This window comes from Siphateles boraxobius, unplaced genomic scaffold (assembly GCF_051911475.1).
Source record: "Siphateles boraxobius isolate OS27281-9 unplaced genomic scaffold, OSU_SipBor_1 65, whole genome shotgun sequence".
Taxonomy (NCBI): domain Eukaryota; kingdom Metazoa; phylum Chordata; class Actinopteri; order Cypriniformes; family Leuciscidae; genus Siphateles; species Siphateles boraxobius.
Genome location: NW_027509192.1, coordinates 20,304,749 through 20,328,868, shown reverse-complemented (window position 1 = coordinate 20,328,868; position 24,120 = coordinate 20,304,749). Strand labels below are relative to the sequence as shown.

The following is a 24,120-nucleotide window of genomic DNA, read 5'->3' as shown; positions in this document are numbered from 1 at the left end:
AGACCCATCCATTGATATAGAAATGAATTGATAGGCTACCTATACCAAGCTAATTGTTTATAAATAATAAATGTTGCATCATTGCTAAACAATAACTTTAGCAGATTATTTAACACACAAATGACAGAATCTATAATTTTTTTGTGAGATTTTCATTCTAACGATAAAAATCTTGATTATACGGTATTATTACTTTGTCTTCTGGGCAAGATTCATCCTTATAAAGACAGAACCATTCAATGATCCTGATTTAAGAATATTCTCCTCTGATATAAAGTCCCTTTTTACTTCTTTTAAGAAAATTTCAAAACCTTTAAACTCAAAGGTTTCTAAAATAAATAATATCATTGAGTCTGATGTAAAGCACCTTTAATTTTTTATATTGACAAAATGTAAAATTTCTCTTTCTCACTGTGAATGTCTTGTATCCTTTCATTTGCAATACAAAATAAATAAATGTATTAATTAAAAAACAAAAGAAGATTATTTACTAACATAACTCAATTTGTGTCGCTGTACAGCCTCCCCCTACTGGACGCATCAGGAACAACAGGGGCGTAAAACTGTCAGGGGCGTAAAACTGCCAGGGGCGTATATCTGCCGGCTCCAGGTCTGCAGCCTCCCCTTACTCCAAAAAATGGATGGATTTATAGCGTTTTGAAAAAAAAATACAATTAACTTTGAATTTATCATCAACAATACTGTTGTTTGATTTAATAATAATTTTTCATGATGGTGATGGTCTCGATCTCCAGAGAAGTGTCTCCTCTTTGCCGTCTTCCTTGTGTCCATGGCGTAAAATGAGGGCGTGGGGGAAGCGGATACTTGAATATATAATGGGGCGTGTTATTCTACTGACGATCGTTTTCAGCCGCGGCATTTATCAAGGGCAGGTATTGCGTACACCTGGATTTCAAAGGTACGCACAGCTTCATAAATCAGGCGGTGAGAGGAGTGTAAGCATAATCTTACGCCAACATATACGCCCGTTTCTACGCAAGAATGATAAATGAGGGCCATGTGTTTGAGTTCTTAAAGTTGCCAAGGAACACTATTGCAAAACTTGAGTGCCATATAGAATGTACTTTACCTATGTTTAAATGAGCACACTGGGCTCACAGGATGTCACTTTAAAAAGAATAATTATTTTTTTTAAAAAGATCATGTCAGGACCAAAGCAAAATTTCTCGTCGTGTATGTGTGTGTGTGTGTGTGTGTGTGTATTGAAAAACAACACACTTAGCTTTATTCTTTATTTAAGTTTTAAATAATGCATAATATTAAATCATTGGTTAAGATAATAAAAAGTACATTCTATAAAGCATATAAAAGCACTGGATACATCTATACACTGTTGAAATTGTCAGAAACCATTTTGCTGTAATTTTTCAAGACCAACAAAAGTGCCTTTAAGAACAATAAATCTCCCTCTGTAAAATACTCACATTTTGTCTTTTGGTGATTAAACAAAACAGGCTTTCGGAGACACACCTATTAAATTGAACTGTATTCCTTTTTTAATTCATTAAAACTCTTCACTCTTTTAACAATAAATGGTACATTGTGGCATCCAACACAGTATTAAATTGCATTCGTGTCAAATAGGTTAGCATTAAATAAAGGGCAGCGGCCTCTAAGATCAGCTTTTGTGATAAAATAAGATTTTTTTTCAGAGAAGTAGGAACTCAAGAGGTTTCACTTTAGGTGATTAGGGAGCGCTCACATGGAAGGGACTTCCTGGTACAGTTTCATCCCCCCATTTAACAATAACTACATAGTTTCCTTTCTCCTTCACTGTGTAGGTTACATTGTAAAGCTTGTTTCCCATATGTTTAACAGCCACATCTTCACATGGAGTTCTGGGACCATGGACACCAACCATTAGCATGTTTGTACCTGAAAAAATAAAATACCCTGTATAATTATGTATTTAGTTGGTGCTAAACCATTATTGACTTAATTTTGGTTTTATTTTACCTGCTTTACTGCAGTCAACGGAAAAATTGTTCTTCTGGCCCACAAAGGCTTTCGAGAGGCCAGCACCATGACATACAACCTTACTGGCATCTGAAGTTGACTGTGAGCTGGACAGAGAACTGTAAGCTCCGGACATCTTAGAGGTTTTGGTAACAGTTTCCACAATGACCGATGAAGTTTCATGCAAACTGTGGCCCCCAGACAGACGCATACCTACAACAAGAGATAGACAAGTTAAAACCCACTGTCACAACTCTCTGACTGTGCAAATATTACATAGCTGAAAAAACACACTGGATGTCCTATGACTTATTTAGGGTAAAACTGTTCATGGTTCAATACAATCTACGCTCAATGGCATAATTTCTGTCATATTTATGAATTAATTACCAACAACAACAACAACAACAAAAATCAGGGAACATTCCATCACATCAAAGTACAAATTTCAATAAATTTGTGTTCATCCTACCTGTAACCTTTGCTTTGAAGGGACTGCCAACAATATGCTGTGGGCCACCATATTTTATGCATATAAGATAGTTGCCTGGTGCCATAGGTGTATAAGACACTTTGTAACCTTCTGGGCACTCGGTGCAGTCCATTTTGACCTTTGAGGGACCATCAATAGTAACAGATAAGGCACCTGATCCAGCCTTGCATGTGTTGACGACAAACTCAGAGGGAACCCCTACAGAACAGTAAGAACATGCGATTAAAAATGGATCTACTGGTGATTTATAACTGAGCAAGACCATTTGCAGCAACATCATGCTAAATCCTTCATAATACTAATCATTACATATTCATTTTTGCACTTAAGCAGAATATTACAGTGGACCAATACCTGTGCGTCCACCCTCAAGTCCTGGACCAAAGGCAGACACCATTCCTGGATCTCCAACAGATTCTGTTTCTCCAACACGGACTCTGAATGGGCTACCTGGGATATGGCTTCCATTGAACTTCACATCAATTGAATGAACACCATTCTCACGTGGAATGAAGCGAATTGCATTCTTGTCTATGAAAAGGATTGAATTTATAATGTTGTAACAATTAAAGGTTGTAACATTAACATTTAACAAAGTAACATTTCAATAAGCATTTGCCATCTTTTACAATCTGTATTGTATAAAGCACTATATAAATAAAGATGACGGGTTATTTGTTGTCATGCTTTCAAATAAGTTATGTTCTTAAGACAAAAATAAACAAGTCTACAACTCACCGCTATCCAGTTCAGTGACATAACACTCCTCTACTACACCAGAGGGGGCATGTACTTTAGCATCTATGACACCACTCGCCCCATTCCTCTGAACCGCAAATGAGGCTTCCTGATTAACCTTCAAATCCTTCTCCTGCAAGTGAAAAGAATGAAAGTTTGATTTATGACTCCAAAAAGATAGACAATACAGATTGTTTCAAAGCAGCTTTACAGAGATAACAGGAAAATAATGTTGTAATAGTATTGTTAAATATAAAATTAAATGTCCCCAACTAGGCAAGCCAAAAGCCATTGGCGAAAAAGGCAACAGTGGCAAGGAACCAAAACTCCATCAGTGAGAGAATGGAGAAAAAAACATTGGGAGAAACCAGTCTCAGTCAGGGGACCAGTCCTCCCTAGGCCAACGAATGAACAGTGTATGATTATGATTTAGGCAGCATTATAGGTCATAAGTCAGATGGGATCAAGAATAGTATGGCCGTGGACAAACATAGAGTCAAATTACATTTCGAGCACAAAAATAGCTGAGCCATGACTCAAAGAGCAGAAAGAGTTGTTCTGGCAAGCGTTTTTTTCACTGTTGCTGTATAGTTACAACCATGTGTTCAGTGCATTTAAATAATATCCCTCACTGTTCCTTATTGTTTTGTAAGGTGTGACTAGAGCTTACCTGAAGGCTTGTAACAGTAAGTCGACGTGCATCATCAGACAGTGTGGCAACAGGGACAATGAAGGGGCTATCTGGGATATGTTCATTATTGAACTTGATGGAAACTTCATAGTCACCTGAGAGGAGAAATGGGGAATGAGAATGCAATGATTTCAACTGGTTGTGCTATCTGATTGTAACTCAAATCATAGCAATTTCTTTGTAAACCTTACCTGGCTCTTGTACAATGTAAATAACACCACATGATCCATCTTTTCTGTCTTCAAATGAGATTTCAGCCTTGCTTGGTCCCTCTATAGCAATAGACAGACCGCCTGCTCCAGCCTCTCTTGTCCAAATACTGAATTCAGCTATCAGAGGGTAATGAAAAGAAAGATGCAGTAAATGAAAGAAAAATAATGTATGTACATTTCTATCATTACAAAAATAAGAAGAAAACTATTTGTTTAAAACATACCAGGAACTCTTGCAACAGCTCTCTCTAGGCCTGTGCCTCCAGCCCGGACCTTGTGGGAACCTCCTTCTCCGAGAGGCCCGACTGTAAACTGGAAGGGGCTTCCAGGGACATGCTCACCCCTGTATTTGACATTGACAGTGTGAGAACCCATTTCAACGGGTACGAAGCGGACTCTGTAGGTACTGTTCCCGCTATCAACAATCTCTGCATCTGTTACATTTCCACCAGGGCTGGTCACCTGGGCTGTCATTCCCTGGATCCCTGTGTCACCTGGAAATGGGGGAACAAGTAAAGGAAACAATTAAACAAGACATATAGGCGGTGGTGTTTTTATGGTGGTGTGTGTGGGGGGGGGGGGGGGGTTGTGTAGTACAGGATAATAATGATTTACCCTCTTGCCGAACTGTACCAAAGCTTCCCAGTCGTTCTCTTCCCAGAAAGGACCCAAATACATCTCTGAAAGGGTCGCCGCCAAGCTCTGTGCTCTCCTTTACGTGTACTTCCCGCTTAGTCTCACCACCATGTGACTTGCTGATTTCGGTGCGTTCTGTACGTGTGTAAGTGTGGCTACTGCGTGTGAAGGTACGAGTTAAGCGCTCCTGTGCTGACATCATCTGAAACCAATTTCCTAAGTAAAAAATAAATCAGATTTCATACTGTAATTTCAACTGTACATTTCAACTGTCACAGTTAATTGTATTCTAACTCACACACTCTCCTTTATTTATGTGTGTTTTTACCTGGAATTTTAAGGTTTAGGTCACATGCGCTGCCCACTGAAGCAATAGAGGCAGCTTGCCTTTTCCTTGTTATACTCTCCTTCATCCTTCCTTCTCCTGTTATCTTCACTGTAAAAGGACTTCCTACAGAGTGGTGCAAGCAAACAAAATGTTACAAATCTCTGCCGTAACTGCCAGCTACATGAGCATATCACTGTAAAGAAACACTGAAAAAGTAACCTGGTATATGTTTGTCTGCAAACTTGATGTTGATGATGTAGTTGCCTGGTTCAGTGGGGCAATATGTCACTTTACATGTTCCATCTTCCACATCCTCACAATTGATATCCACTTTACTTGGGCCCTCGATGGACAATCCAAGACCTCCATATCCTTTGAATCAAGACAGCATGGAAGTAAATTAAATTAGTTGTACTACACCAGGTTTGAATTTGAAAACATGTAAGTTCAAAAGCTCATAACAGGAAAAAGAAACTGTAAAAACATACCAGCATTTCTGGTGTCCACAAAGAACTCTGCCACTTCAAAGGTATGAGCTTCAACCAAACCTTTACCAAAAGCCTTGACTCTGCTAGCCTCTCCAATTTCAGTTGGTCCTACCATAATCTTAAAAGGGCTGTTGTTCACATGTTTCCCACTCTTCCTCACGCTGACCTCATGCTCCCCCACTTCCTTTGGGGTGAAGGAGAGACCTGGTGAAGCGAGGGGAGCAGAGATTAATCAAAGCCAATCTAGTATATGCAGAAAGCATTTATGGCCTCTTGTGCTTACCAATGTGCTGGTTGGGCAACCTCTTCAGAAGGCATGGTTCGTCCTTTCCTGATGGAGCTTTGATGCTAGCTGTCAGATAGCTCAGGTCTGTTTCTGTGATCTTCAGTGAGACATCTGCCGCTGTGCCAACATTCATCTGAGACCTTCGAAGTGAATCATCACCTACACAAACAAACATATTAACGTAAGGATGGTAAGTCACCATGGGCAAGAGTTCAGTTATTTTTACCATGTCTAATTTTTAAAAACACAATTGACACATTTCTTATCATACCAGTAATTTTTGCAGTGAAGGGGCTGCCAGGAATATGGCTGTTGTCAAACTTGACAATGATGTTGTAATCACCAGGTGCAGTGGGCAAGTAGGACACAGTGCACGTACCATCTTTATTGTCCTTACAACTGATTTCAGCTTTAGATGGACCCTCTACAGCAAGGGACAAACCACCTGTGAAGGGCAAACAACATGGACTATTTGTCACACTTTTTATAAAAATATATTTATATATTTGCTTTGCTGCAAACACCTTTATGTACCTTGTCCAGCATTCTTGGTAACAACCGTAAAAGTGGTCAGTTTATTGATTATCCCATGACACAAACCAGGTCCATAAGCTGTCACCATCCCACTGTTCATTACATCTACATAGAACTGCAAAGGACTTCCTGTGAACATAATTGTACTCAAGCTGTGATACTGTAACCTACATGACACAGTGTATCATTTCAATTACATCGTAAATTACTTTAATTAAACAAGTCTCAGTACATGTTTGAAAACTTAAAGGTAGGGTAAGCTATTTTTTTCATAAACACTTTTTATTATACTGGTTGAAACTCTGTTCACATCCTGATAGCAATCAATAATAGAAGTGGTCTAAATCTTTTTTTTTTTTATCTCAGGACCAAAAAAATTTCGTCCAATCATTGCATTTATTTATTCAATTTATGCATGATGTTCATCCAATCATGCATAAATTGAATCAAAGTTTTACTGAAGATAGTTTACAGTTTCATCAGCAGAAGTCAGCTTCAAAACTCACAAAGAGTTTCTAGGCCGCCCCGGGGTATAATGGGGTTCATTATTATTACATTGCTATGTGCTTTGAGACATGAGGCATTTTAACAGCATATCTCATGACTCTTTGCAGACTCTAACCTGGCTGTGCGTGTTCATGTAAGGAGGTGTGACTTTGGAGACGCTCTGAAGGGAGGGTGGGATCTTATGCTTTCAAAGCTAGCTTGCTATGCTAGCCTCTCCAAAATTGCCTACCTTACCTTTAAGGCACATAAAAGTATACATTTCCTGTCAATATAACTATCCATCAAAGCAACATGATATTATTTTTTAAATGAAAAAGCAGAAAAGTGAAACTCTGCTAGCATTGTGTGTTTGCAATTGCAAATGAGTTTGATTGAGTTTGATTCCATCAGTTTGAGTAAATAAAAGTTAATTTTATTTTAAGTACATCTTGAGTGTCCAAATGCTTTTTGGGCCATTTCGCACATAATGTGAAAAGGGGGTCTAACCTGGGATGTGGTTGCCATCATACTTTATGTCCATTTCATGTAGGCCTCTCTCTGTAGGCTGAAATTGCACTGTGACTGTTCCATCCTTGTTGTCCCTGATGAAGGGACGAGCTGTCTTACCAGAGGGCATACGCACCTCCCCTGCAAATAAAACAGATGTGGGATACTTCTAACAACAGCACACAAAAGTAGTAAGATTTTTGCTAAAAATTAACATGATTAAAGATGTTACCACTGAGCTCTCCTTGCTGGACAGTGAATGGGATAACTAAGTTCAGGGGTTGAAACATGGGTTTTTTGTCGTCTCTCGGTGCAACGGGCTGATCTGTAGCCTGAGATAGCATGAGAAAGACAAGCAACAATGATTTCAAACAGTGCCCTGCTCACTGTCACTGCAGTACTGAATATTGTATCCATTCTGTTGTAATGTCCCTGGTATTGATATCAATAGATCTATAACTGGTTTATCAGGCCAGTGATACACAGTTCAACACACCTGTTCAGTAATATCACTCACCATGACTTGAAAAGGGCTTTTAGGAATATGTTGCCCTCCAAAGCGGATTGTGATGACATATTTTCCCGGCTCTGGTGCAGTATAATATATGTCGAAGGTGCCATCTGGATTTTCTGTAACATCCATATCCAGCTCAATGCCATTTGGGGTCAGAACTGTACATGTCACCTTCCCTTTTCCAGCAGCCTTGGCATCCACTGTGATGAATGTCTCTTCTGCCATCTTAATATTGGGCCCAAGACTTTCTGCTCAAATTACAACATTGTTAAAAACCGAAGAACTTAATTATGGAACCATATTACTTGGTGTAATGGTAAAATATTTATAATGATAGAATATCTCATTATAGAATATATCACCATTATACAATAATTCATAAAATTATTTGAAATTAGATTTCTGATTCCTTACCAACACCATGTCCTCCAATAGACACTGGAAATAAAAAGCAAGCAAAAAAAAAAAAAAACAATTAAAACAGAGTTACGATAAGAAAGCGGAAAACACCAAGCCTCAAAATGGAAAGCATACCTGTGAGCAGACACTTGCTGGCATCACCAGTTGGTAAAGCTTGGATATTGTAAGGTGAGAATGGAATGTTATCTCCACCATACTTAATGGTTATGGTGTAGCGGCCAGTCATATCTGGCACATAAGATACAGTGTAAGTTCCATCTCTGTTGTCTTGAATGCTGGCTTTTTTCGGCTTTCCCTCTGGATCCTAAATAGAACACAACGTTTAAATGCACTACTCTGGTAATACAGGTATATGCCTTATTTTGAGGTTCTCTATTTATACACATATAAATGTGCTCACTAGGATTTGAACTGTCAGAAGGCCTTTCCCTGCATCACGAGCATCAATGGTAAACTCCACTGGTAGACTGGCAGCAACTCCTTTAGTGTCCAGACCAGGTCCGCTAGCCCGCACCTTACTGGCATCGTGCGAGGGGGCTGAATTGACTTTGAATGGACTGTTTACAATCACAAAATAAAATAGATGCAAATTATGTCTTCAAGTCACATTAATGTCGTAAGGTAAAAATTAAATAGTCTAAAATGCATGGCTTTAAGATCTTACCTGCCAGGTACTTCTTGGTTGGCGTATTTGACAGACACTGTGTGCGGCCCCTCCTGTGCAGGGGTGTAGTTGACAGTATGTGTTCCATCTCGGTTGTTTTTAACAACAACAGGCTCAAGAGTTCCTGTAAGACAGAACATGTTCAAGATTTCATCAGTCAGAGGCAAGTATGGAACATATATACTGAATTCAGAACTGCATACTAGTATACTACTCGTACTTCGAATTCAGCAATTCTTCTACAGTGTAGAAGTACATTTAAACAAGTTATTTAGTGTTAGACTGGACCAGAGCATATTTGTTGTGGACTGGAGGGGTTCATGTTTTGTACCTTTTGGTCCATACAGCTGGACCTCTAGAGGAGCCAGTCCTGCTTTGCTACTGTCCACAGTAAAAGTGTGTGGAACATGTGCAGTTACTCTGTTAGCAAGTCCAGGACCTGAGCACTTCACCTTACTGACATCCACCACATCCTTAACCAGCACCCGAAATGGACTGCCTGAGAACAGTAACCCCAAATATGAAGTAGTTATAGAACTATACAATTTAAATAAAAAATATATATAGATAATACAGTAATATTGTATTGGTAGTTAACATCTTTATAGGTAATTAGATAGATAATATTTCACCTGGAATAGGCTGGCCTCCATATGTGATATTGACATCATAGTCTCCAGCAGTGAAAGGCATATATTCAACACTGCAACTACCATCTTTGTTGTCCTTACAGAACATTTTGGATTCTGATGCTCCTTCAATTGTCAAACCCAAACCACCTGTCCCAGCACCCCTTTAAAATGATAAGTATGGATGTAAAATTAGATGTTAATTTCCCACATCCAATCGAGCTTTAAAGCAACTATGACAGTTTATTTTAGGGCATCAGTGATGCTACAGTATATGCATACAGAGTCCATACCTTGTCTCCACTGTGAAGCAGTTGGGTTTGTTAACTAGCCCACCTTCCAGGCCTGGACCATAAGCTCGAACACGTGTTGGGTCACAACCTTCTACCACTGACACCTTAAAGGGGCTCTTAGGGACAGCAACATCATCATAAAAGACTTCGATCAGGTGCAAACCTACACAAAGCAAAGAATTACTTTCATTTAAAGAATGGGCTACATATAGCTGTCTTGCACATATTATCTCATATTATTTTATTTAGTTTATAATTGCATGTATGAAATAAGAAAGAGCCTTCAGAGTTTGACAGCATATAGCTTTTGTAGTGTTTCTAGAAAGTATTTGTAATAGGCTCTGTTTTAACTGTGAACTACAGCTGTCATTGGTATGAATATAAGATGTATTTCTGTACGGATGGGCAGAGGGCCCTAGTCAGGCACACAGCTATTTAATGATCTCTTTTTACAACACATTTCCTATTTATAAACTCCCTCTCCATCTGTCCTATGCTCTCATTCAGTACTGCTTCTCAGCTCTTAAAGCTTCTCAAAACCTGTCTTGTCTATATATATACCCCAGGGGCCCCCCTTTGCAGGAACCCCTAAACTTTACGGGAAAGTAGATCACAAGGGATGATATACCCAATCCATTGTATGATGTGTACATGCATGTATCTTTTTCTAAAAAGATTTGAAAAACTTAATATTCACTATTCATAAATAAAATATTTCAAACTCTATGAAAGCCTTTGAAAAAACCCTCACTTTCAACATATTTTTTCCTTAAACATATTTGTTCTGTGTTTGAGTGACATACCATCCTCAAATGCAGTATATTCCACTCTATATGTGCCGTCGCCCTTATCAGTGATATATGCATCTGTGTTAGCGCCTGATGGATTGATGATGCGAATCTTAACATGATTCCCTCCTTTGGTCTTAGTCTGGGCCCGGGCATCAACAATGAAGTGTGTTGTCACTTCCCTGATGACCCCTTAAGTAACAGAAAAACAGGAAAATAAGGTATAATTGATTTGTGGTTGGTAAGTAAATTACAGAAAGTTGTTGTTTAAATTTTTAAATATTACCTCTTGGCTCGACTCCTGGTCCATACACTTTTATCCCACTCGTGTCCACTGACGGCTCCACCTGAACATGTATAGGGCTCTTGGGCACCTGCTGACCTCCGTATTTAATTGTTATGGTGTGTGTCCCATGAAAGAGTGGGGTGTAGGTGACAGAGAATGTTCCATCACTGTTCTTTTTAATACAAACTTCAGCTTGAGCCCCTGAATCTGATACAATCTCAATGGTGAGTTCAGCCTCTCCGGCTCTACTGCAGTCCACTGTGAAACTGGCCACCTCACCAGCTTTAGCCCTCTCTAGTCCTGTTCCACTCACTATAACCTTGCCAGCATCCAGAGCTGGCTTGACAGCAGCTTTAAAAGGAGAGCCAGGGATATGAGCTTCCCCAAATAGGATATTGATGCTGTAGTCACCAGCCTCTGTGGGCAAGTAGAAAACAGAGCAGGTTCCATCACCGTTGTCTTGGCACTCAATCTTAGCCTCACAGGGGCCTTCCAATGTTAGACCCAGGCCACCAGCACCTGCCCCTTTTGTGTCTATAGTGAACGGTGCAGGCTGACCCACAATACCACCCTTAAGTCCTGGTCCATAGGCACGAACCTAGTGGGAAATCCAGTAACATTAAATTATAGAGCTCACACAATCATTTTACAAAGTCATGAGACCTTTTATTCCCTATAAGCTGTGCTCTTACTTTGGAAGGATCAGCAGGCATGAGTCCCTCCACAGAAAAGGGACTTCTTGGAACAGGGTTCCCATCATAGCTGATGTCCAACTTGTAATGACCCTCCTCGGGTGGGATGTATTTCACACAAGTGGCCTCTTTTGTCTTGTCTGTTTCCAACTTACAAGGTATTGGTCTACCAGAGGGTGAGGTTATGCTCACTTGTACCATACCCTGCCCACCTGCCCCTTTTGTGCTAACAATAAACTCTTGGTCCTTTCCAACTTCCACTTCTGCAACACATTCAGCAGTTTAGTAAGCATGAGAGCAGTATGCATTCACAGTTGATAATTCAGGTTGTCAAATTCTTTGGCATAAGTGGTTTAACTGTTGAGTTAAAGTGCTTACTTTCATTAAGGCCTTGAACTTTGACTTTGCCAAGATCGAGTGAAGGGGCAACTGTGATTTTGAAAGGGCTTTTGGGAATGGGATCTCCACCATGTGTGACCATGATAGCCATCTCACCCTAATTTGCAGGAGATTAGGCATTTATTGTTGGTGATACAAAACCTTTTCAATCTTAATCATATTCATGTTCAAAGCAAAAATGACATGGAATAGATGATAGGGAAACCTGACCTGATGAAGTGCAGTGTACTTCACAGTGTAGGAGTAATCATGATTATCAATGATCTCAAAATCTTTGACAGCGTTTCCTTTGAAAGCAGTTTTGAACTGCACCTCTGGTTTTGCCTTTCCTGCACCCTTTGTGAAGATGGTGAAATGGGTTGGAATATCCACTTGAATGCCTATAAAGCAGAGTTGTGTCAATTAAAATGAATTTCTCTGGGGCTTAAGGTCTTAATGTTCCGGCTTACACCCACCTGTCTTATTCAGTCCAGGACCTTCAGCTCTGACTTTACCAGCATCATGAGACGGGTCCACCTTCACTTTGAATGGGCTGCTGGGGATTTCCTGTTTTAAGCAGAGAATAGTTTGATATGTTCACTCAGCATTAGTGTGCAATTGGGTGCAGGCAAGAAGCAAGAAGTTTGTTCAGTGCTTTACCTGATCAGCAAAAAGCACCATGATTGTGTAACGGCCAGGGCCAGGGGGTGTGTACTTGACAGTGAAGGTGTCGTTGTCATTTTTAATGATGTCAAAATCTATATCTGCCTCTGCTGGACCCACCACACCTGGGGCACATTTGATGCCAATGCTAATATCACCTAAGATATAGTCAGAATGGTTAGCCGCATTAAAACTTTTTTACAGTGTCATATAATGAAAAAACAAACTCATTATGCAAACCTTGGCCAGCTTTACTGCAGTCGACAGTGAAGTAGGTGGGCTCAGCTGCCTTTAGGCCAGTTTTCTCAACTCCAGGCCCATAGACCTTCACTTTGTCAGGGTGACAGCCTTCACCAACAAGAACCTTTAAAAAAATATTTTTTTTTTAAGTTTTAAGCTATGGACTATAAAATCAGCAATGATGTGCAAAAAACAAAGCGAAGTCTCAAAGAAAACAATGACTCAACTAATGGTGCTATTACAAAACATTATATTACAAACCGAAATACTACACTGGGAATACTCACTCTGAAGGGACTCTTGGGTACGTTGACCTCCCCCCAGGTTAATATGATGGTGTGCTTCACCGGCTTGGTAGGAACATACATACAAACAAAAGTGCCATCTCCCTTATCCGTAATTTGAATGTCAATCACACAGCCCTCAGCATCCTAGAAGAAAGTTTGGAGAAATATAAGAATTCACGTTTGCATGTATGTGTTTTTGTCATCTGTTACCCTTTAACACTGATTCTACTGGCAGGACTAATGCTTAGCATAAGTCTACAATCATTGCCAAAGCAAATCATTGAGAATATTACACATATCAAACCTGAGCATAGATCTTCAGACTGCCTTTGCCAGCTTCTCGAGCATCTACAGTGAATTGTGTTGATTTGTTGACAATAATTCCGGTGGGCTCCAGGCCTGGCCCAAACGCTTTGACCTGCACATGAGATTCATCAGATCACTAACACTGACAACAAAATAAAATCAGAGATGAATTTTGATTATTGTTTCCATGTGTAAACCACCTTCTCAGGGAAGACATCATTATATGCTGGAAGGATATGGGCCATGAATGGGCTGTCTTTGATATCTTCATCATCACAGATGACATGAACTGCATAATCTCCGGGTTCAGTGGGCCAGTAACGCACATCACAGGAACCGTCATCTTTATCATCACACTCTATCTTAGCTTGAGAAGGGCCCTCAATTGAAAACCCTTAGAAAAGAGATGATATATAAAAATTAGCTGGACACATAAAATACATAAAGTATTTTAATTATTGTCTTCCATATGTAGGATTACCCACCTAGAGTTCCTACTTCTGTTCCAATGGCCTCAACAACAAAGTCAGCTGACTTTCCAACCATTCCAGTCTTCAAGCCAGGACCCCAAGCCCGCACCTTTTGTGGCCCAGCTTCCTTGCTGACTTCCACTTCAAATGGGCTAAAATAATCACATTTTAAACAGTGCTGAGATTGAACATAAAATATAATAGAGGAAACTTTGACACAGGGGGGAAAGTGATTTCACCAAGTAGAACATGTTTCTGGATCAACATCCTTGTTGATCCTGGAAAAACATTTCAATCAATCAATCAGATTTGAGGGATAGGTGTTAATGTCAAGTTTAGGCTTACAAAAAGGGGTAGGGCCTTCTACACCATTCTAATTCATCTGTCATTTCCCTCTGATTTTGGGGATAAGTTATGAGCAGGGTTGGGGTTAAGGGTAGGGATAGGGTTAGGACAATGTTTTTGGACAGGAATGTTGTTCCAGAATCAACAAAAGTTGTTGATCCAGGAATATGTCTTGCTTGGCAAAATCATGGCGACCTAGAGGAAGGTGTGTATATTTGCCTTACAGTGGTTAACTAAGATGTACAACTAGCCCTCACCTGCGTGGGATAGGTTGGCCTCCCCATGTGATGTTTACATTATATTTTCCAGGCTTAACAGGGCAATAATCACACTTGAACTCTCCATCACCAATGTCACGTATTTTCACCGGCACCTCTACTCCTCCTGAAAACATATGCATAGAATACTCAGTATTCTAAATGTAAATGTTTCTAAATGTAGAGACTAAGAATTACAGCAAGGATGTAAAATGGATTCATTATGTAATCAAAGTGTACACAATTAATAGTCAAAGTATCTAGCCAAGTAAGAAACTGTGAGTAAGAAAATGTAATACATCTGATTGTACTATGTAGTAACATTTAAAAAGTAAAAAAAAAATCTTGGAAAGGTAATTGTGTAAGAATACAAGTTTTTCAGAATACAAGTGTTCAGTTTTAACAGTAAAATAATCCCCACAATATATCCCAGAAAGAAAGTTTATAAATGACTCACCTGGCCCTTTCACAGAGACATTCAACTCTCCAGTTCCTGCTCCTTTGGTAAAAACTGTGAAATCCGCCACCTCCTTAACCCGAACACCCTTAGGCTGCAGTCCCCGGCCAGTTGCACGACAGGCATTGACATTGCTGGCTGATGGGGAAAAAGAAACAAAAGAAACATATTATAAAATGTCCCAAACTATTTTAAATGAACAGACTGAAGCAGTGTTAGTAAGAACAAGCGAGGTGCTGTGCTTCTGGTCAGTTGCTCTGATGACAAACAGGAAAACTGGACAAGTCATTTATTTACATTTACATTTATTCATTTAGCTGACGCTTTTATCCAAAGCGACTTACAATTGCTATATTTCCGAGGTCGCACGCCTCTGGAGCAACTAGGGGTTAAGTGTCTTGCTCAGGGACACATTGGTGTCTCACAGTGGATTCGAACCCGGGTCTCTCACACCAGAGGCATGTGTCTTATCCACTGCGTCATCAAATGGTAGCATTCTTACCATTTATGATAAGAAATAAAATATAGGGCATTCATAGAATACAATACAAAAACATACCTGTATTACAATGACATTTTGCTAGAATGGTTATTTTATAAACATCCAGACTGAAAGTATTACAAAATATTTTGCTTTTATAAAGATGTACAAAATCTTTTTAAAATCTAAAAAGGTTAATGCTTTTTTTTCTCAACATGACACTCATTCAAATATTATGTAAGTTCATGTGTTCCTCCAATATAAACACATAACTTTGGTATTGCTCTTTTCCTACCATGCCTCATAGTGTGTGTTTTGATGTATGGTAGGAATTAAGCTGCTGCGAACAAGCAAGAAGCTAAGCTTTAGCCCGCAGAGGTTTCGCACCTTTCTTTTTATGAGGAGGTCTCTGCTTCAGGGGAACAGCAGAAGGTTTAGGGTGTGCTACAAAATAAACAATTGTGTTTTTGGTGTGGGGGGAGATTTTTTGACTTTCTTTGTTGCCCAAAGTTCCAATATGGCTGACACATTGGAAGGCATTTGTTTAATTCAACAAGATATACAAGAAAAGAAAATGATCAGATGATTACCCTCGGAGATGTGCACTTTAAAGGGGCTGTTGGGTATGGGCTGCCCAGCAAAGGTCACATGGATGGTGTGCGGCCCCTCCTGAAGAGGTTTGTAGGTGCAACGGAAGATGTTATCACCCTTGTTTTCTAGAATAACTTCCACAGTGTTGTTTTTATTCTGAGGGTCAACAATGACCACACTAACATCTCCAGCCCCAGCACCTGAAATGAGTGAGACAGAACCGTGAGAGCAACTTGATATAGAAAAACATCTTCCAAAACACATTTTGTGCATTCTGCTCACCTGCAGTATAGATGTCAAAATAAGTAGGTTTATGGGCCACATTGCCAACTGCCTCAAGACCTGGTCCTCGAGCCTGAACTTTGCTGGGATCCCCCAGAGCCTTTGCCACATTCACCATGAAGGGGCTCTTATTAATGTCCTGACCAGCAAAGAGTACCTTCACCTGTGATATAATAGAATAAATAAACAACCATTCAACTGGAAAGAAACAAATTTATATCCTTAAATGGACACTGTACAACCAACTCTGTTCTTGTACTAACTAATGCATACCTTGTGGGGTCCCTCAACCTTGGGCACATAAGTGACAGAGAATGTCCTTTTCTTGTCATTGTTGGCGACAACTTTAGCCTTAATTTTAAGAACATTAAAATATAGATTTTAGTTTAAAAGGGTTTGTTTCACATTGATGCAACATTTGCAGAATGTTATAGAAATATATCTGTCACTTCTCACCTCCTCAGTGTGACCCTCTGGGTCCTCTACATATACAATCACTTCACCAAGTCCAGCCTCCAGTGTTTCTACAGTAAATACAGCTGGCTTCAAAACCATGTTCCCCTGAGGCTCAATACCTGTTTTTATAAAAAATAAAAATAAACTGTCATACATATTAATCTTTCAACAACAGCAATACTCAGAATGTACATATTGTATACTTGATTGTATGCAAAGTACGCAAATACAGCATAAATAGCCCTTATTTTAAAATTCCTTTTCCTAAATCTGTATACTGTATGTGGCTTTAAAAACTGGGCCATTATTAGCTTTTGTGCTGACAAAACCCTTTTCTTGACGTTTCAACTGCACTTGGAGTACAGAATAAGCCTTAGTTTGCTCACCTGGTCCATAGGCCTTGGCTTTTTTAGGGTACAGCTGCTTTGGCTTAAGAGGGGCTCCAGGCTTCAGTTTAGCTTTGGGAAATTGAGAGAGGTATGTCATCACTGAATGCTCATCCACATCTGGATCCACAATTTCCTCTGGAGCTATCACCTAGAGATCAAAAATGCATACATGTCAGATGAATTAAGAATGAAGTATACAGGGCCTCATTAACTAATAACTGCTTTCATGTTCCATATGTATGGGCTCAGAAAAAAAAGTGATTACACCAAATTTCCATTGGAGAAGTAACTAGTGAACTACTCAGAAAGCCTGTTTATGATGACATAAACATTGCAGAAAGAAGCCACACCCTTCCAGCATTGTTTTTCACCGTCACATTTGTTCAACCATCACAAGGTGGTGGCAATCTCTTCATATACTATATTTATCCACAGAGTGCCGAGGTTTGAGAGCGGCCTTCAACAAGCCAAGGGCAGGATTTACCAGGAGCCAGACCCCTCCCACATCCCCTCAACAGTGAGCAGGGAATTTTGCCTCAAGAATTTATGACACACATGCTACACCATCCATGGAATCTCACACTTATCCCATGAGGATAATAGAGCAGGCACCAGTATGTGTCAAAGTGCTGAAACCACTAACATTTTACACAAACCCATGCCTAGACACTACCTTCCTTATGACTTCCTTTTATACTTTTATTTAGAGTATACATTCACTGGCTAAACAAGTGGTGTTACTGTAATGTTGAGTGGATGTTCACCTGTGGCACGCCGAGCCAGTCATCAGCCTGCTGCATGGCCTCACGAGCATTTGCAACAGGCTGGTTGGGGTCCCATTTTTGCCAGTCAGGGCACAGACCTACAGAAAGAGTTAAAATGTGAATCATTAAAGTTCTTCATTAATGAGGTCTTAAGCCACAAACTATACTTAAAAAGTAAAGGAAACATTTTATTGAAACAATAATGACCTAACTTTATAAATCAGTTATGACATCAGGCCTCCCATAAACTTGGTCTGCTCTTTATAAATTGTTTATTAAAAATGTCAAAAGAAACATATAATGTATCCAAATTATAAAATGATAATGGTAATGCTGTGATTTGTCAAAAGCCAGCAACACCCTGTATGGTCATGACTGTCTCACAGGGACTGTTTCCTATCAGCTACACTGAAGTAAACACTTTACTTCACTACCCCTCTCCTCAGTATGGCTCCATGTGAGCAAAGAGTGGCGCAGGAAGTAGGTCATGATTTCATTTTTTTATAACTTTTTTATATATATTTTTTTTTATTATTATTATTATTACCATGTTATTATTTCTCTTCCTAATGACAATGCTGTAAAATGGTTTAAGCTCTCTAAAATGAAAGGGGAAAAAGGAGGATAGTCACACAAAACTATTCAGAATTTTATTAAGACTGTATATACCCTGGACCACAAAACCAGTCTTATGGGTCATTTTCTTTACGTTAATTGAGATCTATACAGCACGTGAAAGCTGAATAAATAAGCTTTCCATTGATCTATGGTTTGTTAGGATATGACAATATTTGGCCGAGATACAACCTTTTGAAAATCTGGAATCTGATGGGGCAAAAAAACTAAATATTGATAAAATCGCCTTTAAAGTTCTCCAAATGAAGTCCTTAGCAACGCATTACTAATGAAAGGAAATAAATGAAATTTACACCATTATGAGTTCCCCACCACTAAATGCAAGTGTGTGTGTGTGCGTGTGTGTGTGTGTGTGTGTGTGTGTGTGTGTGTGTGTGTGTGTGTGTGTGTGTGTGTGTGTGTGTGTGTGTGTGTGTGTGTGTGTGTGTGCGCGTGTGTGTGTGTGTGTGTGTGTGTGTGTGTGTGTGTGTGTGTGTGTGTGTGTGTGTGTGTGTGTGTGTGTGTGTGTGTGCGTGCGTGCGTGTCTGTTTGTGTGTATGAATATGCTATATGCCCGTATGTGTTTGTTTGTCTGTGTGTGTATGTGTGTGTGTGTGTGTGTGTGTGTGTGTGTGTGTGTGTGTGTGTGTGTGTGTGTGTGTGTGTGTGTGTGTGTGTGTGTGTGTGTGTGTGTGTCTGTTTTTGTGTATGAATATGCGTGTGTGTGTGTGTGTGTGTGTGTGTGTGTGTGTGTGTGTGTGTGTGTGTGTGTGTGTGTGTGTGTGCGTGCGTGCGTGTCTGTTTGTGTGTATGAATATGCTATATGCCCGTATGTGTTTGTTTGTCTGTGTGTGTATGTGTGTGTGTGTGTGTGTGTTTGTGTGTGTGTGTGTGTGTGTGTGTGTGTGTGTGTGTGTGTGTGTGTGTGTGTGTGTGTGTGTGTGTGTGTGTGTGTGTGTGTGTGTGTCTGTTTTTGTGTATGAATATGCGTGTGTGTGTGTGTGTGTGTGTGTGTGTGTGTGTGTGTGTGTGTGTGTGTGTGTGTGTGTGTGTGTGTGTGTATGTGGTTACAAAACTGTTCCATTCACATAGTTCCATTGTCCATTGTCCACATTGTCCATTCACATGTTCACATTGATTCGAATTTGTCGTCTTTCAGGTCATCCTCCTTTGCCAAGCCAGTCTCTGGACATTCTGTATCATCTTCCCAATCATTTGCGAAAAAATCATTTACTCTGTTCGTTAAATTATTGCTGTCATTAAAGTTGAAATTGAGCGAACGCGATATCTCAGAATCCATGGCTTGCACCGTAACCATTGCAGATTGTGTACACTGTGCAGGCGAAGAAGTCGCCAAACAATGAGGCGCTGTCTGTAGCAGACCGTTGCTAAGAAGAAAACAGTTTTTTTTTACACGAGAAGGGTTTGTTTTAACGCTCTCTATTGGCTTACTGCTCTAATGACGTTGTGGAGAGTTATGAACCCGAAAGGGGGAAATCTAAGCTTGACATATAGATACCAAACTTGAGTGGGTAATTCCCAAAAAGCGGACAGCAGCGAGTGAAGTTTGTAGCCGTGTTTTCTGACTTTTTTTTAAACTTTTTTTTGGCTATTGCTAAAAATATACCCGTGCGACTTACGACTGGTTTTGTGGTCCAGGGTCACATGTGACCCTGGATCACAAAACCAGTCTTAAGTCGCACGGGTATATTTGTGGGAAAAGCCAACAATACATTGTATGGGTCAAAATTATACATTTTTTCTTTTATGCCAAAAATCATTAGGATATTAAGTAAAGATCATGTTCCATGAAGATATTTTGAAAAATTTCCATCCGTTAATGTATAAAACATTTATTTGTGTGAGTGAATGCAGCACAATCGCGAACATAAATGGACAACTTTAAAGGCAATTTTCTCAATGTTTCGATTTTTCTGCACCCTCAGATTCCAGATTTTCAAATAGTTGTATCTCGGCCAAATATTGCCCTATCCTAACAAAGCATACATCAATGGAAAGCTTATTTATTCAGCTTTCATGTGATGTATAAATCTCAATTTAAAAAACATGACCCATAAGACTGGTTATGTCATACAAGGTCACAATTTCCTATTTAATTCATTTGTTACATAATTCATATACTTTACTCATTTTATATTGGCACTGAAACTCATTCAATTCTATTTATAACAATAAATTAACTTGTGTTCTTGTCCTTTTGTCTAAAAAAATCTAAAAAGAAGTTTTAAGTTCTAAGTTTTTAAACCAAATTGGTCAAAGCACTGAATATAGCGTCAGTACCCAAAATCTCTGGACAAATGTGATTGTTAACCAGGACTTCCTTACCCAAACACAAATGCCCAAAGTCAAATCAAGCAAACAGCTACACCTGATAATGTCAGAATGTGTTCTTACCAGGGGCACAGTTGTCCACGAGGGCGCCAAGGGCCTTGCCATCCCTCCAGTCTTTGTTAAAGTTGTTAATAGGCAGCTCTGGAACCTTGTTCTGTATCCAGCCCAGCAATCTTTGTTTGGGAGTGAGTTTCTTAACCTCTTCATCATCCTCATCATCCCACATGGGCATGGAGATGGAATAATGGAGAATGAGTGTCCATATGAGACCCAGAATCAGTTTCAGGTTCCCATCTACAATGGCTTTGCTGTCTACACAGGTCAAAGACAATCACAAGAAAACTGATTTTTGAAAAAGTAGTAACAACTGTTTGTATTAACAGTAGTTCCACATGAGTTTACTTTAGCATCTCAGAAATAACACTGACATCCAGATGTAGGCTGTTAAAGGGTTAGTCACCCAAAAATGCAAATTCTTTCATTAATTACTCAAACTAATGTCGTTCCAAACATGTAAGACTTTTGGGAACACAAAGGAAGATGTTTGAATGAAATCTGAGAGCTTTCTGTCCCTCAATTGACAGTCCATGCAACTACCACTTTGATGGTTCAAAAAGTTCATAAAGAGATTGGAGGGAAAAAAATCCATATGAATTAAGTGTTTTAGTCCGAATTTTCTGAAGAGACATGATCGCTTTATATGACGAATATTTAATTTAAGCTTTTATTCATAAACATTCAACTCAAATCAGAAATCTAGGCTCAAGCATGTTTGATTGATGTGCGAGAACCAATGAGGTTCATTCTTGTGTTACGCATCATGTTTGAGCTTCCTCAAGAACCAATGAGGTTCATTCTTGTGTTACGCATCATGTTTGAGCTTCCTCAAGAACCAATGAGGTTTGTTCTCACATGTCCAGGTAAGTACAGTGGAGCTTCTGTTTATGTTTTCACTGATCAATTTTTATATTTGAATAAAAGCCTAAATTAAATCTGGTCATCACATAAAGCGATCAAGTCTCTTCAAAATAAATTGGACTAAACCACTCAAATCATATGAATTAGTTTTACGATATCTTTATTAACTTTTTGAAGCGTCAAATTGGTAGTTGCGTAGCTGTCAATGGAGGGACAGAAATAAGTTTCATTAAAATATTTTCATTTGTGTTCCGAAGATGAACAAAAGTCTTAAGGGTTTGAAACAACATGAGGGTGAGTAAAAAAAAAAAACATACGTGAGTGAATTAACCCTTTACGTAGTCAAGTCTCCCCTAAACAACTTCACACAACTACACAAGTCTGTTCTTTATCTATCAAAGCAGCTCTAAACATTGACCAATAAACTGCAATCCAACAGTGATGTAACTGCAATATTTACTCTGTATTCATTAATACTCCAACAAGTTTATACAGCATTTCTAGACAGATCAATGAAACCTTTCACCTTATAAAAAATATAACAAACAAGCTCTGGCCCTTTAGAACTATTTTCCATTTCATTGACACATCGAAGCCCAATGTGTACATGTTGCTGAAATACTGAAATACAATTTTAGATGGAGGTAAAGAAGTGAGCATCTGAAAGCTGATAATGTTTAAGGCAGGCTTGTGTGTGTGAAAAAAAGTTTGCAGGCAACTTTACCAGAGTTACAAAAGCAGCAGTAATATCAACTACATTTGTGTGATAACTTCACTTCTATTAATAAGTAATTAACAAATAATTATTTATGAATAATGCACATGTATTAATAAGTAAATCAGAAGTATGCTACAAATATTGTAATGTTAAACATCAACCATGTGAAGTTGTTATATTAAGGATCCATTCCTAAAGGCTACTGGGACGATCTTTGCTGTAACGAAGTTTAAATAGAAATGTTAGTAAGGGCTAACAATTTAGATAATGAAACACATATTCACTATTAACTTTTTAGCTTGCATATTACTAGCATGTTGGCTGTTTAGTAGCCTATAAAGCACATATTAATGCCTTATTCTGCGTGGTCGTATTCTAGATCCCTTAACCATACCTAAACATAACCACTACCACAACCTTGCTTAGCTTACTATCATAAGCAATTAGGAGTTAATTGATGGAAAATCCTAGATAATAGTGACTATGGGTTCCCTAATCTAAAGTGTTATATGTTATAGTACAATGTTATAGAACTTAAATATAAAAACAGAAACTTATTTAACTTTAAGTGTTGGTGGTTTTTTCCCCTGTCTAACTAGGCTAGTTAAATCAGAACTTACCTATTGACACTAATTTGATTCGCTCTCTGTCCAGAAACTCCAGCGCCACCGACACGTTCTCCAGTTTCATTTGTCTGAAGTTTGGTCTGACGTTATGCTTTCTATACATTTTCTTCTGACTGAGGACCTCCAGAAGCCCGATGAGTTTGAGCCCATCGCCCAGGTCTTTCTGTAGGTCAGTGAGGCTCTTATTGACGCATTTGAGATGTTCATTGCACCATCTGGTGAAGGTGTTCTGCTGGATCTTCTTCCACGGCGCGTCCTCAGCCAGATCTTTCTCTGTTGCTGGCATCTCTTCCTCTTCCTCTTCCTCAAGGTCCGTGCCCTGGTAGTATTGAGGCGGCAGATCGTCAAAATGTGTGTAATTGCTCATGATGGACTCTTCCTTTTATAGGCCTACTTCTAATGCGAGAAATTCACAGCTCGTCACTTTTGCGGGATAGTGTAAGAGGCGCTCTCTCGGTTAAACAGATCAAAACTTGGATGAAGTAAAAAAAAAAAAAAACAGACAGACCTTCACAGATACTTGTGAAAAGTGATATTCTGTCAGGACGATGATAGATTATCCGATTTACGGTTTACAAGATAGCCATTCCCCGTTTTTAATTCTCAGTACCCTGTCAAATGTAGTCGCTTCTTCTTAATGGACACTTCGCGTTTGAAGAATATCACTTTTTGACAAATGAAAAAGTCCCTTTTGCTGCTCCACAGTTCGCACGAGTGAAACTCAGTTTGAAATGAAGAGAGGGTGGATGAAGGGGGTTTAAATGCACCCAGGACCGCTGGGATTACATCACACTGATGTCATGCCGTATAATGGAGTATGACGAACTAGTTTTCTAATTCTGTAGGATATCTATCATAGATCA

At 39.2% G+C, this 24,120-nt stretch overlaps 1 protein-coding gene across 2 annotated transcripts; it reads right to left on the bottom strand.

The window, feature by feature from the left end:
- Positions 1-1,239: 1,239 nt before the first annotated feature.
- Positions 1,240-24,066, bottom strand: flnca (filamin C, gamma a (actin binding protein 280)). Of its 2 annotated transcripts, XM_077211299.1 has the most exons (48): positions 23,252-24,066; positions 21,059-21,307; positions 18,029-18,126; positions 17,262-17,412; positions 16,876-16,994; positions 16,693-16,770; positions 16,420-16,582; positions 16,137-16,337; positions 15,934-15,990; positions 15,066-15,203; positions 14,609-14,735; positions 14,022-14,158; positions 13,737-13,930; positions 13,535-13,648; positions 13,231-13,374; positions 12,944-13,067; positions 12,701-12,861; positions 12,517-12,607; positions 12,272-12,441; positions 12,041-12,158; positions 11,663-11,925; positions 10,971-11,568; positions 10,700-10,876; positions 9,897-10,059; positions 9,607-9,767; positions 9,306-9,473; positions 8,975-9,098; positions 8,711-8,867; positions 8,425-8,614; positions 8,305-8,328; positions 7,894-8,138; positions 7,609-7,708; positions 7,377-7,517; positions 6,384-6,512; positions 6,121-6,294; positions 5,847-6,008; positions 5,564-5,767; positions 5,295-5,447; positions 5,076-5,198; positions 4,727-4,963; positions 4,336-4,605; positions 4,091-4,228; positions 3,879-3,994; positions 3,209-3,341; positions 2,825-3,001; positions 2,450-2,668; positions 1,978-2,190; positions 1,240-1,896 (listed from the first exon to the last, which is right to left on the bottom strand). In XM_077211299.1, the coding sequence occupies exons 1-48, from the start codon at positions 23,622-23,624 to the stop codon at positions 1,709-1,711; spliced, it is 8,154 nt and encodes a 2,717-aa protein (XP_077067414.1). In that variant the 5' UTR covers positions 23,625-24,066; the 3' UTR covers positions 1,240-1,708. The 2 variants fall into 2 exon arrangements, with proteins under 2 accessions (XP_077067414.1, XP_077067415.1); XM_077211300.1 differs by lacking the exon at positions 15,934-15,990 and having other exon boundaries at positions 23,252-23,993.
- Between the last annotated feature and the right edge of the window lie 54 nt (positions 24,067-24,120).

Excerpts from the sequence above, each read along its gene's own strand:
- flnca (XM_077211299.1), bottom strand. The coding sequence starts at position 23,624 with ATGAGCAATTACACACATTTTGACGATCTGCCGCCTCAATACTACCAG. Across the intron at positions 7,709-7,893 it reads AAAGCCCTTTTCAAGTCATG|GCTACAGATCAGCCCGTTGC; the intron begins GTGAGTGATATT and ends ATGCTATCTCAG. Across the intron at positions 6,513-7,376 it reads TGATGGCAACCACATCCCAG|GAAGTCCTTTGCAGTTCTAT; the intron begins GTTAGACCCCCT and ends TTATGTTCACAG.